This window comes from Salmo salar, chromosome ssa15 (assembly GCF_905237065.1).
Source record: "Salmo salar chromosome ssa15, Ssal_v3.1, whole genome shotgun sequence".
Taxonomy (NCBI): domain Eukaryota; kingdom Metazoa; phylum Chordata; class Actinopteri; order Salmoniformes; family Salmonidae; genus Salmo; species Salmo salar.
In genome coordinates, this window is record NC_059456.1 from 55,361,039 (window position 1) to 55,374,557 (window position 13,519).

The window sequence follows — 13,519 nt, forward strand, 5'->3', positions numbered from 1 at the left end:
ATATGCTCTCTATCCTCCTTGTAGAATGAGGTGTATATGCTCTCTATCCTCCTTGTAGAATGAGGTGTATATGCTCTCTACCCTCCTTGTAGAATGAGGTGTATATGCTCTCTACCCTCCTTGTAGAATGAGGTGTATATGCTCTCTACCCTCCTTGTAGAATGAGGTGTATATGCTCTCTATCCTCCTTGTAGAATGAGGTGTATATGCTCTCTATCCTCCTTGTAGAATGAGGTGTATATGCTCTCTACCCTCCTTGTAGAATGAGGTGTATATGCTCTCTACCCTCCTTGTAGAATGAGGTGTATATGCTCTCTATCCTCCTTGTAGAATGAGGTGTATATGCTCTCTACCCTCCTTGTAGAATGAGGTGTATATGCTCTCTATCCTCCTTGTAGAATGAGGTGTATATGCTCTCTATCCTTGTAGAATGAGGTGTATATGCTCTCTACCCTCCTTGTAGAATGAGGTGTATATGCTCTCTATCCTCCTTGTAGAATGAGGTGTATATGCTCTCTATCCTCCTTGTAGAATGAGGTGTATATGCTCTCTATCCTCCTTGTAGAATGAGGTGTATATGCTCTCTACCCTCCTTGTAGAATGAGGTGTATATGCTCTCTATCCTCCTTGTAGAACGAGGTGTATATGCTCTCTATCCTTGTAGAATGAGGTGTATATGCTCTCTACCCTCCTTGTAGAATGAGGTGTATATGCTCTCTATCCTCCTTGTAGAATGAGGTGTATATGCTCTCTATCCTCCTTGTAGAATGAGGTGTATATGCTCTCTATCCTCCTTGTAGAATGAGGTGTATATGCTCTCTATCCTCCTTGTAGAATGAGGTGTATATGCTCTCTATCCTCCTTGTAGAATGAGGTGTATATGCTCTCTACCCTCCTTGTAGAATGAGGTGTATATGCTCTCTACCCTCCTTGTAGAATGAGGTGTATATGCTCTCTACCCTCCTTGTAGAATGAGGTGTATATGCTCTCTATCCTCCTTGTAGAATGAGGTGTATATGCTCTCTATCCTCCTTGTAGAATGAGGTGTATATGCTCTCTATCCTCCTTGTAGAATGAGGTGTATATGCTCTCTATCCTCCTTGTAGAATGAGGTGTATATGCTCTCTATCCTCCTTGTAGAATGAGGTGTATATGCTCTCTACCCTCCTTGTAGAATGAGGTGTATATGCTCTCTATCCTTGTAGAATGAGGTGTATATGCTCTCTACCCTCCTTGTAGAATGAGGTGTATATGCTCTCTATCCTCCTTGTAGAATGAGGTGTATATGCTCTCTACCCTCCTTGTAGAATGAGGTGTATATGCTCTCTACCCTCCTTGTAGAATGAGGTGTATATGCTCTCTACCCTCCTTGTAGAATGAGGTGTATATGCTCTCTACCCTCCTTGTAGAAGGAGGTGTATATGCTCTCTACCCTCCTTGTAGAATGAGGTGTATATGCTCTCTATCCTCCTTGTAGAATGAGGTGTATATGCTCTCTATCCTCCTTGTAGAATGAGGTGTATATGCTCTCTATCCTTGTAGGAGGTGTATATGCTCTCTACCCTCCTTGTAGAATGAGGTGTATATGCTCTCTATCCTCCTTGTAGAATGAGGTGTATATGCTCTCTATCCTCCTTGTAGAATGAGGTGTATATGCTCTCTACCCTCCTTGTAGAATGAGGTGTATATGCTCTCTACCCTCCTTGTAGAAGGAGGTGTATATGCTCTCTACCCTCCTTGTAGAATGAGGTGTATATGCTCTCTATCCTCCTTGTAGAATGAGGTGTATATGCTCTCTATCCTCCTTGTAGAATGAGGTGTATATGCTCTCTATCCTCCTTGTAGAATGAGGTGTATATGCTCTCTATCCTTGTAGAATGAGGTGTATATGCTCTCTATCCTCCTTGTAAAATGAGGTGTATATGCTCTAGAATGAGGTGTACACCTAGAATGAGGTGTACAGTATATGATTGTTTTCTCTCTCTACCTTTATCCTCTTGCAGAAGGAGGTGTATATGATCGCTGCTGGTGTGATAGGAGGAGTGTTTCTCATCTGCACTGTGGTCATGTTCCTGGGAGTCAAAGAGAGAGATGGTGAGTCTCTGTGTGTGTGTGTGTTTTGCATGTGTGCATGTGTGTTTATTTTATTATAATATTTTTTAATGTACCCCCTTTTTGTCCCCAATTTCGCGATATCCAATTGGTAGTTGCAGTCTTGTCCCATCGCTGCAACTCCCATACGGACTCGGGAGAGCCGAAGGTTGAGAGCCGTGTGTCCTCCGAAACACGACCCTACCAAGCCGCACTGCTTCTTGACACAATGTTCGCTTAACCCAGAAGCCAGCCACACCAATGTGTCGGATGAAACACTGTACACCTGGCAACCGTGTCAGCGTGCATGCGCCCGGCCCGCCAGTCGCTAGAGCGTGATAGGACAAGGACATCCCGGCCGGCCAAACCCTCTCCTAATCCGGACGACGCTGGGCCAATTGTGCATCGCCTCATGGGTCTCACAACACAGCCCGGTATCGAACCAGGATCTGTAGTGACGCAGTATCTGTAGTGACGCAGCCTTAGACCGCTGCGCCACTCTGGAAGCCCGTGTGTGTGTGTGTGTTTGTGCACACTTTTCCCCAGCAAGTGTGTGTGCTCTCTTCCCCCTCTCATATTTCACTCTAACCTCATTTGAAAAGTACCAGTAAGCACAGTAGCACTCAGTCACATTGTTTTTAGACTATTTAGCTAGCTCCAGCCTTATCCAATGATTATCTAGCTCAGGGGAAAAAAGCACAATAAAGAATTAAGTATTAAGTGTGAAAGGAGAGAATCTACCCCCCATAGGTCTGTGCAATTGTGAGATGCATGGCTCACTTGCAAAAGAGAAGAGACCTTGGTCGCAATGGGACTCCCTGCTACAATAAGGGTAAAAAAATGAATACATCTTTTTTTTCATGCACATGGAGGCTATCAGTGAACTGCTGACCTCACCACCAGTGAACCTGTTAGTTCTGGTTCTCTGTAGTGGCAAACCCTGTGGAACAGACAGAGCATAGCAATGCTGCAATGCAGGGGCAGCTACAGGGTTGCCAGATTGGAAGCAAAATCCCCCATACGTGTCTCACTCATGCTACTGTATATTCTTTCATCACAGAATGCATGGTGCTTTATGGGCTTGATTTAAGGTTTTGGATAAAAAACGTCTCTTTTGACACTTTCAGATCTTATTCCTTTTCTTCCTCGCACAGATCCGTACATTTCGAAGACGGAGAAGCAGATCCCGTTCCACAAGGGCTTCATCCTGGTGATGCGACACAGTCCCTACCTCAGTTTGACTGCTGCCTTCCTCTTCATCTCTGTTGCCATTCAGGTAGGCACAACTTTATTAATACACTTCTTCTCAGACATGACACTCACATTGGGATGGTAATGTGTGGGTAATGTGCTGTTATGTCTGGGTCCTCCCTGCCACCCTCCGAATGGCTCCAGACATAGCCTGCCTGCCATTCAATGTTGATTTGATCAATAGAAATAGAACACTCAGCGTGTTTGAGTAAATACGCCCGAGAGCATCTCTCTCTCAGCTCCAAATCCAACCGAAGATAGACAGTCCGACAGCGCATTATCATATTACTATCATGTAATATCTTGTTATTGTTATCATTATGAGAATTCTCCCAACATTCAGCCGCTCAGTTCTGTGATACTCTTTCTGTATGGTTGGCATCACATGGTTGGTTGAGTCAATGGTGTACCGTATTGGAACCGCTATTGGACCGAGGCCTTCAGTGGAAGAAAAAAAAAGATCTTCCAACTACATTGTACCAAACTCTCAAATCAACAATAATAACAGAAACATTGCATCACTTAATGCACCCATCTGAATCAAACATTCCTGAGGCTGAGCCACACTTTTGGCTGCCACTCAGAGAGACAGCACCCGTACAGATATTGCTACCGGCAACAACAACAACCACACTGCTTTCACAGCCTAACGCCATCACTATCCCACTATCACCAAAAGCGACAACAGTGACACATCAAAGGATGTGAGTGTGCCATGCTCGTGATGCTGAAAGGACAGTGTCCGTAATACCAGCACACTCCATGTATGAGAGAACACTTTTTGTAAAACACAGAGGGCCGATAGAAAGACAGCAGTCACTCACAGCATGATGTTAATGAATAAGCAGCACATTCACTCTGACATAATTAGCAGGTAGGTTCCAATCATAAGAATACAAAAATCACAACCATTAGGCTAAGCATTTCCCAGTTAAAATGTTTAGCTATTACTTCCCATTGCAAACATCTTTTTCAAGTTCAGCACACCAAATAATCTGTGATCTAAAATCTTAAATGCAACAATGTTTCACACGCAAGTTATTTCCTGAGATATAGCTCAGGGATTCTTACAAGACGGGAAAATCTCTACTTTTTTTCCCCACAAATATTTGTCTTAATATTGACAACATTTTAAATATATATTTTGATAGACCAAAGTATCCACTATCACACATGTAAAGAATTTGTTTAAATTCTTCATAAAATGCAACTAACTGGATTCATGCAAACTCCGTCAGACATCATAAAAGGCATTTCATACTTACATGTATTGTCCAACAACTGTTTAAAGGCATTGTTTAATTCTATCATTAGAATATAAACAAATGTGACTCAAATCTCCAAACTTATTTTTGTTTTATTTTATAGAGCTATATAATGCTCCAGGGCAAATTTTGTTAGCATGATTTTCTAGATTCAGGACATAGAACAATATTTATAAAGCAAACATTATCCACTAGATCTAGCACATGAAATAGTTTGAGCATATGTTGCAGAACAGTGATACAAATATTTTTTTATAATAATGACAAAAGGGGTTAGTCAACAAATACTCAAAAAAGGACATAGTGTTTTTGCCTCGAAAGATAAAAGTTCAATTAAAGCATTTGTAAAATATAGAAAATGGATTTTTCAGCCCTCAGACATTAGACAAAAGTCTGATGGAGTTTGTTTTACGGAGTTGACAAAAATGTAATTTATCTTCTTCATTCAAGTGGTATACAAGGATTGTACCGACTTAAGAATTCCTAAGCTAACAACATTGCTCTTGTTAGCTTAGGGATTCTTGGAAGTTGTGGCAATCCTTGTACAGTGGCAAGAAAATGTGAACCCTTTGGAATTACCTGGATTTCTGCATAAATTTGACATAAAATGTTCTGATCTTCATCTAAGTCACAACAATAGGCAAACAGTCGGCTTAAACTAATAACACGCAAATTATTGTATTTTTCTTGTCTATATTGAATACATCAATGAAACATTCACAGTGTAGGTTGGAAAAAGTATGTGAACCCCTAGGCTAATGACTTCTCCAAAAGTGTAACAAGTGCGCTGAGAGTCGGGAAGCAAGAACAGGGAGTGAGTGTTTTAATAAATAAAGAAAACAATGAACACGAAACAAACAACGCACCGACATGAAAACAGAGTCAATAACACCTGAGGAAAGAACCAAGGGGAGTGACAGATATAGGGAAGATAATCAAGGAGGTGAAGGAGTCCAGGTGATTGTCATGAGGCGCTGGTGCGCTTGACGATGGTGACAGGTGTGCGGGATAATCAGCAGCCTGATGACCTAGAGGCCGGAGAGGGAGTATACGTGACAAAAAGCTAATTGGAGTCAGGAGTCAACTAACCTGGAGTCGAATCAATGAGACGAGATTGAAGATTTTGGTTTGAGCTGTTCTGCCCCATAAAAAACACTCACAAAATTTGAGTTTTCTATTCACAAGAAGCATTGCCTGATGTGAACCATGCCTCAAACAAAAGAGGTCTCAAAAGACCTAAGATTAAGAATTGTTGCCTTGCATGAAGCTGTCACGGCTGTCGTTATGTAGAGAGGACCAAGGCGCAGCGGGTTGCGTGCTCATCATTATTATTTATTAAAATGTGAACACGGATAAACAAAGAAACGACAGGAACAGTTTTACAGGCTATAATAACAAGCAGTGCAAAATCAACTACCCACAAAATCCCAGGTGAAAACACGCAACTAATATATGACTCCCAATCAGTAACAACGACGTACAGCTGTTCCTGATCGGGAGCCACACAGACCACACAGAAATAAACAAACTAGAAAACCAACCTAGAATACAAAACCCAGAACATACACCAAAACCCCGTAATACATAAATAAAACACCCCTCTACAATACACATAACCCCCGAACCACATAAAACAAATACCCTCTGCCACGTCCTGACCAACCTACAAATACAAATAACCCCTATACTGGTCAGGACGTGACAGAAGCTGGAAAGGGTTACAAAGGTATCTCTAAAGGTCAGTCAACGGTAAGACAAATTGTCTATAAATGGAGAAATGTCAGCACTGTTGCAACTCTCCCAAGGAGTGGCCGTCCTGCAAAGATGACTGCAAGAGCACAGCGCAGAATGCTTAATGAGGTTAAGAAGAATCCTAGAGTTCGCTAAAGAGCACCTGGATGTTCCACAACGCTACTGGCAAAATATTCTGTGGACAGATGAAACTACAGTTGAGTTGTTTGGAAGGAACACATAACACTATGTGTGGAGAAAAAAAAGGCACAGCACACCAACATCAAAACCTCATCCCGACTGTAAAGTATGGTGGAGGGAGCATCATGGTTTGGGGCTGCTTTGCTGCCTCAGGGCCTGGACAGCTTGCTATCATCCACGGAAAAATGAATTCCTCAAGTTTATCAAGGCATTTTGCAGGAGAATGTAAGGCTATCTGTCCACCAATTGGAGGTCAACAGAAGTTTGGTGATGCAACAGCACAACGAACCAAAACACAGAAGTAAATTAACAACAGAATGGCTTGAACAGAAGAAAATACGCCTTCTGTAGTAGCCCAGTCAGTCCTGACCTCAACCCAATTGAGATGCTGTGGCATGACCTCAAGAGAGGGGTTCACACCAGACATCCCAAGCATATTGCTGAACTGAAACAGTTTGTAAAGAGGAATGGTCCAAAATTTCTCCAAACCGTTGTGCAGGTCTGATTGGCAACTACAGAAAACGTTTGGTTGAGGTTATTGCTGCCAAAGGAGGGTCAACCAGTTATTAAATCCAAGGGTTCACATAATTTGTCCACCCTGCGCTGTGAACTTTTGCACGGTGTGTTCAATAAAGACATGAAAACATATAATTGTTTGTGTGTTATTAGTTTAAGCAGACTGTGTTTGTCTATTGTTGTGACCTAGATGAAGATCAGATCACATTTTATGACCAATTTATGCAGAAATCCAGGTATTTTCAAAGGGTTCACATACTTTTTCTTGCCACTGTATACCACTTGTGGATAAAGAGTTACTTGCCTAACAGTACACAGAGGGTGTTCTTTAATGGAAGCCTCTCAGATATAATCCAGTTAGAATCAGGAATTCCCCATGGTAGCTGTTTAGTCCCCTTTTTACATTTTTACTAACGACATGCCACTGACTTTGAGTAAAGCCAGAGTGTCTATGTATGCGGATGACTCAACACTATACACGTCAGCTACTACAGTAACTGAAATTACTGCATCACTAAACAAAGAGCTGCAGTTAGTTTCAGAGTGGGTGGCAAGGAATAAGTTAGCTCTAAATATTTCTAAAACTAAAAGCATTGTATTTGTAACAAAACACTCACTAAACCCTAAACCTCAACTAAATCTTGTAATAAATAATGTGGAAATTGAGCAAGTTGAGATGACTAAACTGCTTGGAGTAACCCTAGATTGTAAACTGTCATGGTCAAAACATATTGATGCAGTAGTAGCTAAGATGGGGAGAAGTCTGTCTATAATAAAGCGATGCTCTGCCTTCTTAACAACACTATCAACAAGGCAGGTCCTACAGGCCCTAGTTTTGTCGCAACTTGACTACTGTTCAGTCGTGTGGTCAGGTGACACAAAAAAAGGACTTAGGAAAATTGCAATTGGCTCAGAACAGGGCAGCACGGCTGGCCCTTGGATGTAAACAGAGAGCTAATATTAATAATATGCATGTAAATCTCTCCTGGCTCAAAGTTGAGGAGAGATTGACTTCATCACTACTTTTATTTATGAGAGGTATTGACATGTTGAATGCACCGAGCTGTCTGTCTAAACTACTGGCACACAGCTCGGACACCCATGCATACCCCACAAGACATGTCAGAAGAGGTCTCTTCACAGTCCCCAAGTCCAGAACAGACTATGGGAGGCACACAGTACTGCATAGAGCCATTACTACATGAAACTCCATTCCACATCAAGTAACTGACGCAAGCAGTAAAATTAGATTAAAAAAACAGATAAAAAAACACCTTATGGAACAGCGGGGAACACAGACATATGCATACACACACCCAGGATAACATACAAACTATACATACACATGGATTTAATACTGTAGATATGTGGTACTGGTGGAGTAGAATGGCTTGAACAGAAGAAAATGTCAGCCTGAGGGCACACAGTGTGTTGTGAAATCTGTGAATGTATTGTAATGTTTTTTAAATTGTATTAACTGCCTTAATTTTGCTGGACCCAAGGAAGAGTAGCTCCTGCTTTGGCAGCAGCTAATGGGGATCCATAATAAATAAAACACTTGTATACCACTTGAATGAAGAAGAAACATTCTATAAAAAACATAGTTCCACTCACCAGATGATGTTCATGTGAAATGTAACTTCTTGTTGAAAGTTAATCTTGAAACGGGTGAAGCTAACAAATTAGCAACAACGTCCTTTTCGATAACACCTGCTGCAGCCTCTGCACACTAGCCTACAACAGCTAGCTAGCTAAATCGTCAGAAAACTACTGTTCGCTATAGAGATCACCAGCTTGCAGTCCTAAAAAACAGAAATAAGTTTGAATTTTCTACCTCTGGTTCATTGGCCAAAGTCTATGGGTAAATGAATGGGGTATGAATGGGGTTTTGGGATATACCCCTGAAAATAAGGTCTGAGGTTAACACAAGCTTAGGAGCAGTAGCGGTGTGTGGGTAATATTACTGTGGAAGCCAAACCAAAAAGCCATATTACAACCTATGTTGTGATATTTGCGTTATTTGCTCTATAACCTTTTCGCTCATATGCCACCGTGATATAAACTCAAGAAACTACTCACTGGCAACTGCGTTTATTTTCAGCAAACTTAACATGTGTACATTTTTGTATGAACATAAGATTCAACAACTGAGACATAAAATGAACGAGTTCCACAGACATGTGACTAACAGAAATTGAATAATGTGTCCCTGAACAAAGAGGGGGTCAAAATCAAAAGTAACAGTCAGTATCTGGTGTGGCCACCAGCTGCATTAAGTACTGCAGTGCATATCCTCCTCATGGACTGCACCAGATTTGCCAGTTCTTGCTGTGAGATGTTACCCCACTCTTCCACCAAGGCACCTGCAAGCTCCCAGAAATTTCTGGGAGGAATGGCCCTAGCCCTCACCCTCCGATCCAACAGGTCCCAGACTTGCTCAATTGAATTGTGATCCGGGCTCTTCTCTGGCCATGGCAGAACACTGACATTCCTGTCTTGCAGGAAATCACACACAGAACGAGCAGTATGGCTGGTGGCATTGTCATGCTGGAGGGTCATGTCAGGATGAGCCTGCAGGAAGAATATCACATGAGGGAGGAGGATGTCTTCCCTGTAACACACAGCGTTGAGATTGCCTGCAATGACAACAAGCTCAGTCCGATGATGCTGTGACACACCGCCCCAGACCATGACGGACCCTCCACCTCCAAATCGATCCTGCTCCAGATTACAGGCCTCGGTGTAACGCTCATTCCTTCGACGATAAACGCGAATCCAACCATCACCCCTGGTGAGACAAAACCGCGACTCGTCAGTGAAGAGCACTTTTTGCCAGTCCTGTCTGGTCCAGCGACGGTGGGTTTGTGCCCATAGACAACGTTGTTGCCGGTGATGTCTGGTGAGGACCTGCCTTACAACAGGCCTACACGCCCTCAGTTAAGCCTCTCTCAGCCTATTGTGGACAGTCTGAGCACTGATGGAGGGATTGTGCATTCCTGGTGTAACTCGGGCAGTTGTTGCCATCCGGTACCTGTACCGCAGGTGTGATGTTTAGATGTAACGATCCTGTGCAGGAGTTGTTACACGTGGTCTGCTACTGCGAGGACGATCAGCTGTCCATCCTGTCTCCATGTAGCGCTGTCTTAGGCATCTCACAGTACAGACATTGCAATGTATTGCCCCGGCCACATCTGCAGTCCTCATGCCTCCTTGCAGCATGCCTAAGGTATGTTCACGCAGGTGAGCAGGGACCCTGGGAATCTTTCTTTTGGTGTTTTTCAGAGTCAGTAGAAAGGCCTCTTTAGTGTCCTAAGTTTTCATAACTGTGACCTTAATTGCCTACTATCTGTAAGCTGTTAGTGTCTTAACGACCGTTCCACAGGTGCATGTTTATTAATTGTTTATGGTTCATTGAACAAGCATGGGAAACAGTGTTTAAACCCTTTACAATGAAGATCTTAAGTTTTTTGGATTTTTACAAATTTTCTTTGAAAGACAGGGTCCTGATAAAGGGAAACATTTATTTTTTTGGCTGAGTTTACAATAAAGCTGTGTCAACCAAAAGACAATAGTCACACAGTGGCAGAAAAAAATGAAATTGAACATAAGTTTGTTTCATCTTTGTTTTGTTTTTATCACAAAACCAGAGAGCAATATCTGTCCGGTGAAGTCCACAAAGCAAATATTTCATGTAACAAATAGTTACAAGACATGCAACAAGTTAATATTTTCAACAGTTTGCTAAACAGCTACTGATTTAGAACCACAGAGTTACCACAAGTCAACACAAAGACAACAGAAGCACTGTCTCACCTTCCAGCACCATTGCAACTTATATATTTAGATATCATCAAATCAACAAGGCTATATATGCTTAGTTTAATACACTAATAACAAACTTAAAGATACCAGAAACGATTTTGTCCAATCAATGTTGCTAAATATAATGTGGCTGTCCATCGCACTGATTTCTGTATGTGTGTGTGTGTGTGTGACTACTGAACGCCAATGCCATCCTCCTCTTTCATGTTGGCAAAATAGTCTGTGTCTCTGTCATACAGTACGCTATTCGTTTTTGTTTTCATAGGCTATCTAGCTAAAATGCTTACCTCGGATGGGCAACAATGAACCAGCTAAGCTAGCTAGTTAACATGAGTCTACTAGGCAACATCTGAACTTCAATTGTTTCATGCCAGTTGGAAAATATACACTATATATACAAAAGTATGTGAACACCCCTTCAAATTTGTGGATTTTGCTATTTCAGGCACACCTGTCGCTGACAGGTGTATAAAATCTAGCACACAGCCATGCATTTTTCATAGACATGCATTCTTCATCTTATCGGCAGACTCAACAGCCTTGGTTTCTCAAATGACTGCCTCGCCTGGTTCACCAACTACTTCTCAGACAGAGTTCAGTGTGTCAAATTGGAGGGCCTGTTGTCCGGACCTCTGGCAGTCTCTATGGGGCTGCCACAGGGTTCAATTCTCAGGCCGACTCTTTTCTCTGTATACATCAATGATGTCGTTCTTGCTGCTGGTGATTTTCTGATCCACCTCTACGCAGACGACACCATTCTGTATACTTCTGGCCCTTCTTTGGACACTGTGTTAACAAACCTCCAGATGAGCTTCAATGCCATACAACTCTCCTTCCGTGGCCTCCAACTGCTCTTAAATGCTTGTAAAACTAAATGCATGCTCTTCAACCGATCGCTGCCCACACCTACCCACCCATCCAGCATCACTACTCTGGACGGTTTGGACTTAGAATATGTGGACAACTACAAATACCTAGGTGTCTGGTTAGACTGTAAACTCTCCTTCCAGACTCACATTAAGCATCTCCAATCCAAAATTAAATCTAGAATCGGCTTCCTATTTTGCAACAAAGCATCCTTCACTCATGCTGCCAAACATACCCTCGTAAAACTGACCATCCTACCGATCCTTGACTTCGGCGATGTCATTTACAAAATAGCCTCCAACACTCTACTCAACAAATTGGATGCAGTCTATCACAGTGCCATCTGTTTTGTCACCAAAGCCCCATATACCACCCTCCACTGCGACCTGTATGCTCTCGTTGGCTGGCCCTCGCTTCATATTTGTCGTCAAACCCACTGGCTCCAGGTCATCTATAAGTCTTTGCTAGGTAAAGCCCCACCTTATCTCAGCTCACTGGTCACCATAGCAGCACCCACCCGTAGCACGTGCTCCAGCAGGTATATTTCACTGGTCACCCCCAAAGCCTATTCCTCTATTCCTTCCAGTTCTCTGCTGCCAATGACTGGAACGAATTGCAAAAATCACTGAAGCTGGAGACTCATGTCTTCCTCACTAACTTTAATCATCAGCTGTCAGAGGAGCTCACAGATCATTGCACCTGTACATAGCCCATCTAACTACCTCACCCACATATTATTTACTTTTTGCTCCTTTGCACCCCAGTATCTCTACTTGCACATTCATCTTCCGCACATCTATCACTCCAGTGTTTAATTGCTAAATTGTGAAATAAAATTAAAATAAATAGATATGACAATTCCCCCGTGCACAAAGCGAGGTCCACACAGAAATAGTTTGTTGAGATTGGTGTAGAAGAACTTGACTGGCCTGCACAGAGCCCTGACCTCAACCCCATCGAACACCTTTGAGATGAATTGGAACACTGACTGTGAGCCAGGCCTAATCATCCAACATCAGTACCTTACCTCACTAATGCTCTTGTAGCTGAATGGAAGCAAGTCCCCGCAGCAATGTTCCAACATGTAGTGGAAAGCCTTCCCAGAAGAGTGGAGGCTGGTACAGATAATTAAGTCAAAACCACAGGTCCAAATCCCCATCTCCATCCATGACTTAGAAATGGGCCGATTTAGCAAGCTAGCTACTGCGGGACATCAACACAGACCAGAAACAGACACGTTTTTCTGACAATGATGTTTTGCTTAGTATGTGATTTGATTGGTGTGAATCCAAATCCAAACTGGCCTCCCTTGGACAACAACAGCTCAGCTCAGCTCAACGCTGATTGGCTAATTATTTTTTGTAAAAAGGCCAAAGGCCAAATGCTTGCTGGCAGCAATCAATCAAATGGTATAGTGGCAACATGTCATACTCTTTAGTTCCAGTTAGCGTCAGATATGCTACACATACTGAGACGGAGAGGCGCTGTTTCCCTTGCTCTGATGATTTCTCCTGTGAGATTAAGCCACTTGCGAATAGACGTACAATTATGAAAACACAGAGAGACGAAAGAGACATTATTTTATCATTAAAAAAAATGTATTGGTCAAATATTGGGGGAAGTCTGGCTTCCCTTGGCATCCATGAATACACGCCACTGAGCAGATCTTATACGTTTCGTTCCGTGAAATAATATCAGTCAGTTAACATGAACTTTATGAATTATGAAGCCTTTATGTGCTTGTTTTGATTACATAAATGCTTCAAAATTGATAA

General features: G+C 42.3%; 1 protein-coding gene across 1 annotated transcript in view; it reads left to right on the forward strand.

The window, feature by feature from the left end:
- The window catches only part of LOC106571769 (major facilitator superfamily domain-containing protein 2B), a 45,838-nt gene that overhangs the window by 27,276 nt on the left and 5,043 nt on the right, over nucleotides 1-13,519 (forward strand). The window contains exons 8-9 of the mRNA XM_014145222.2: nucleotides 2,004-2,094; nucleotides 3,246-3,367. Of these exons, the coding sequence (XP_014000697.1) occupies nucleotides 2,004-2,094; nucleotides 3,246-3,367 (213 nt within the window). The remainder of the gene's footprint in view (nucleotides 1-2,003; nucleotides 2,095-3,245; nucleotides 3,368-13,519) is intronic.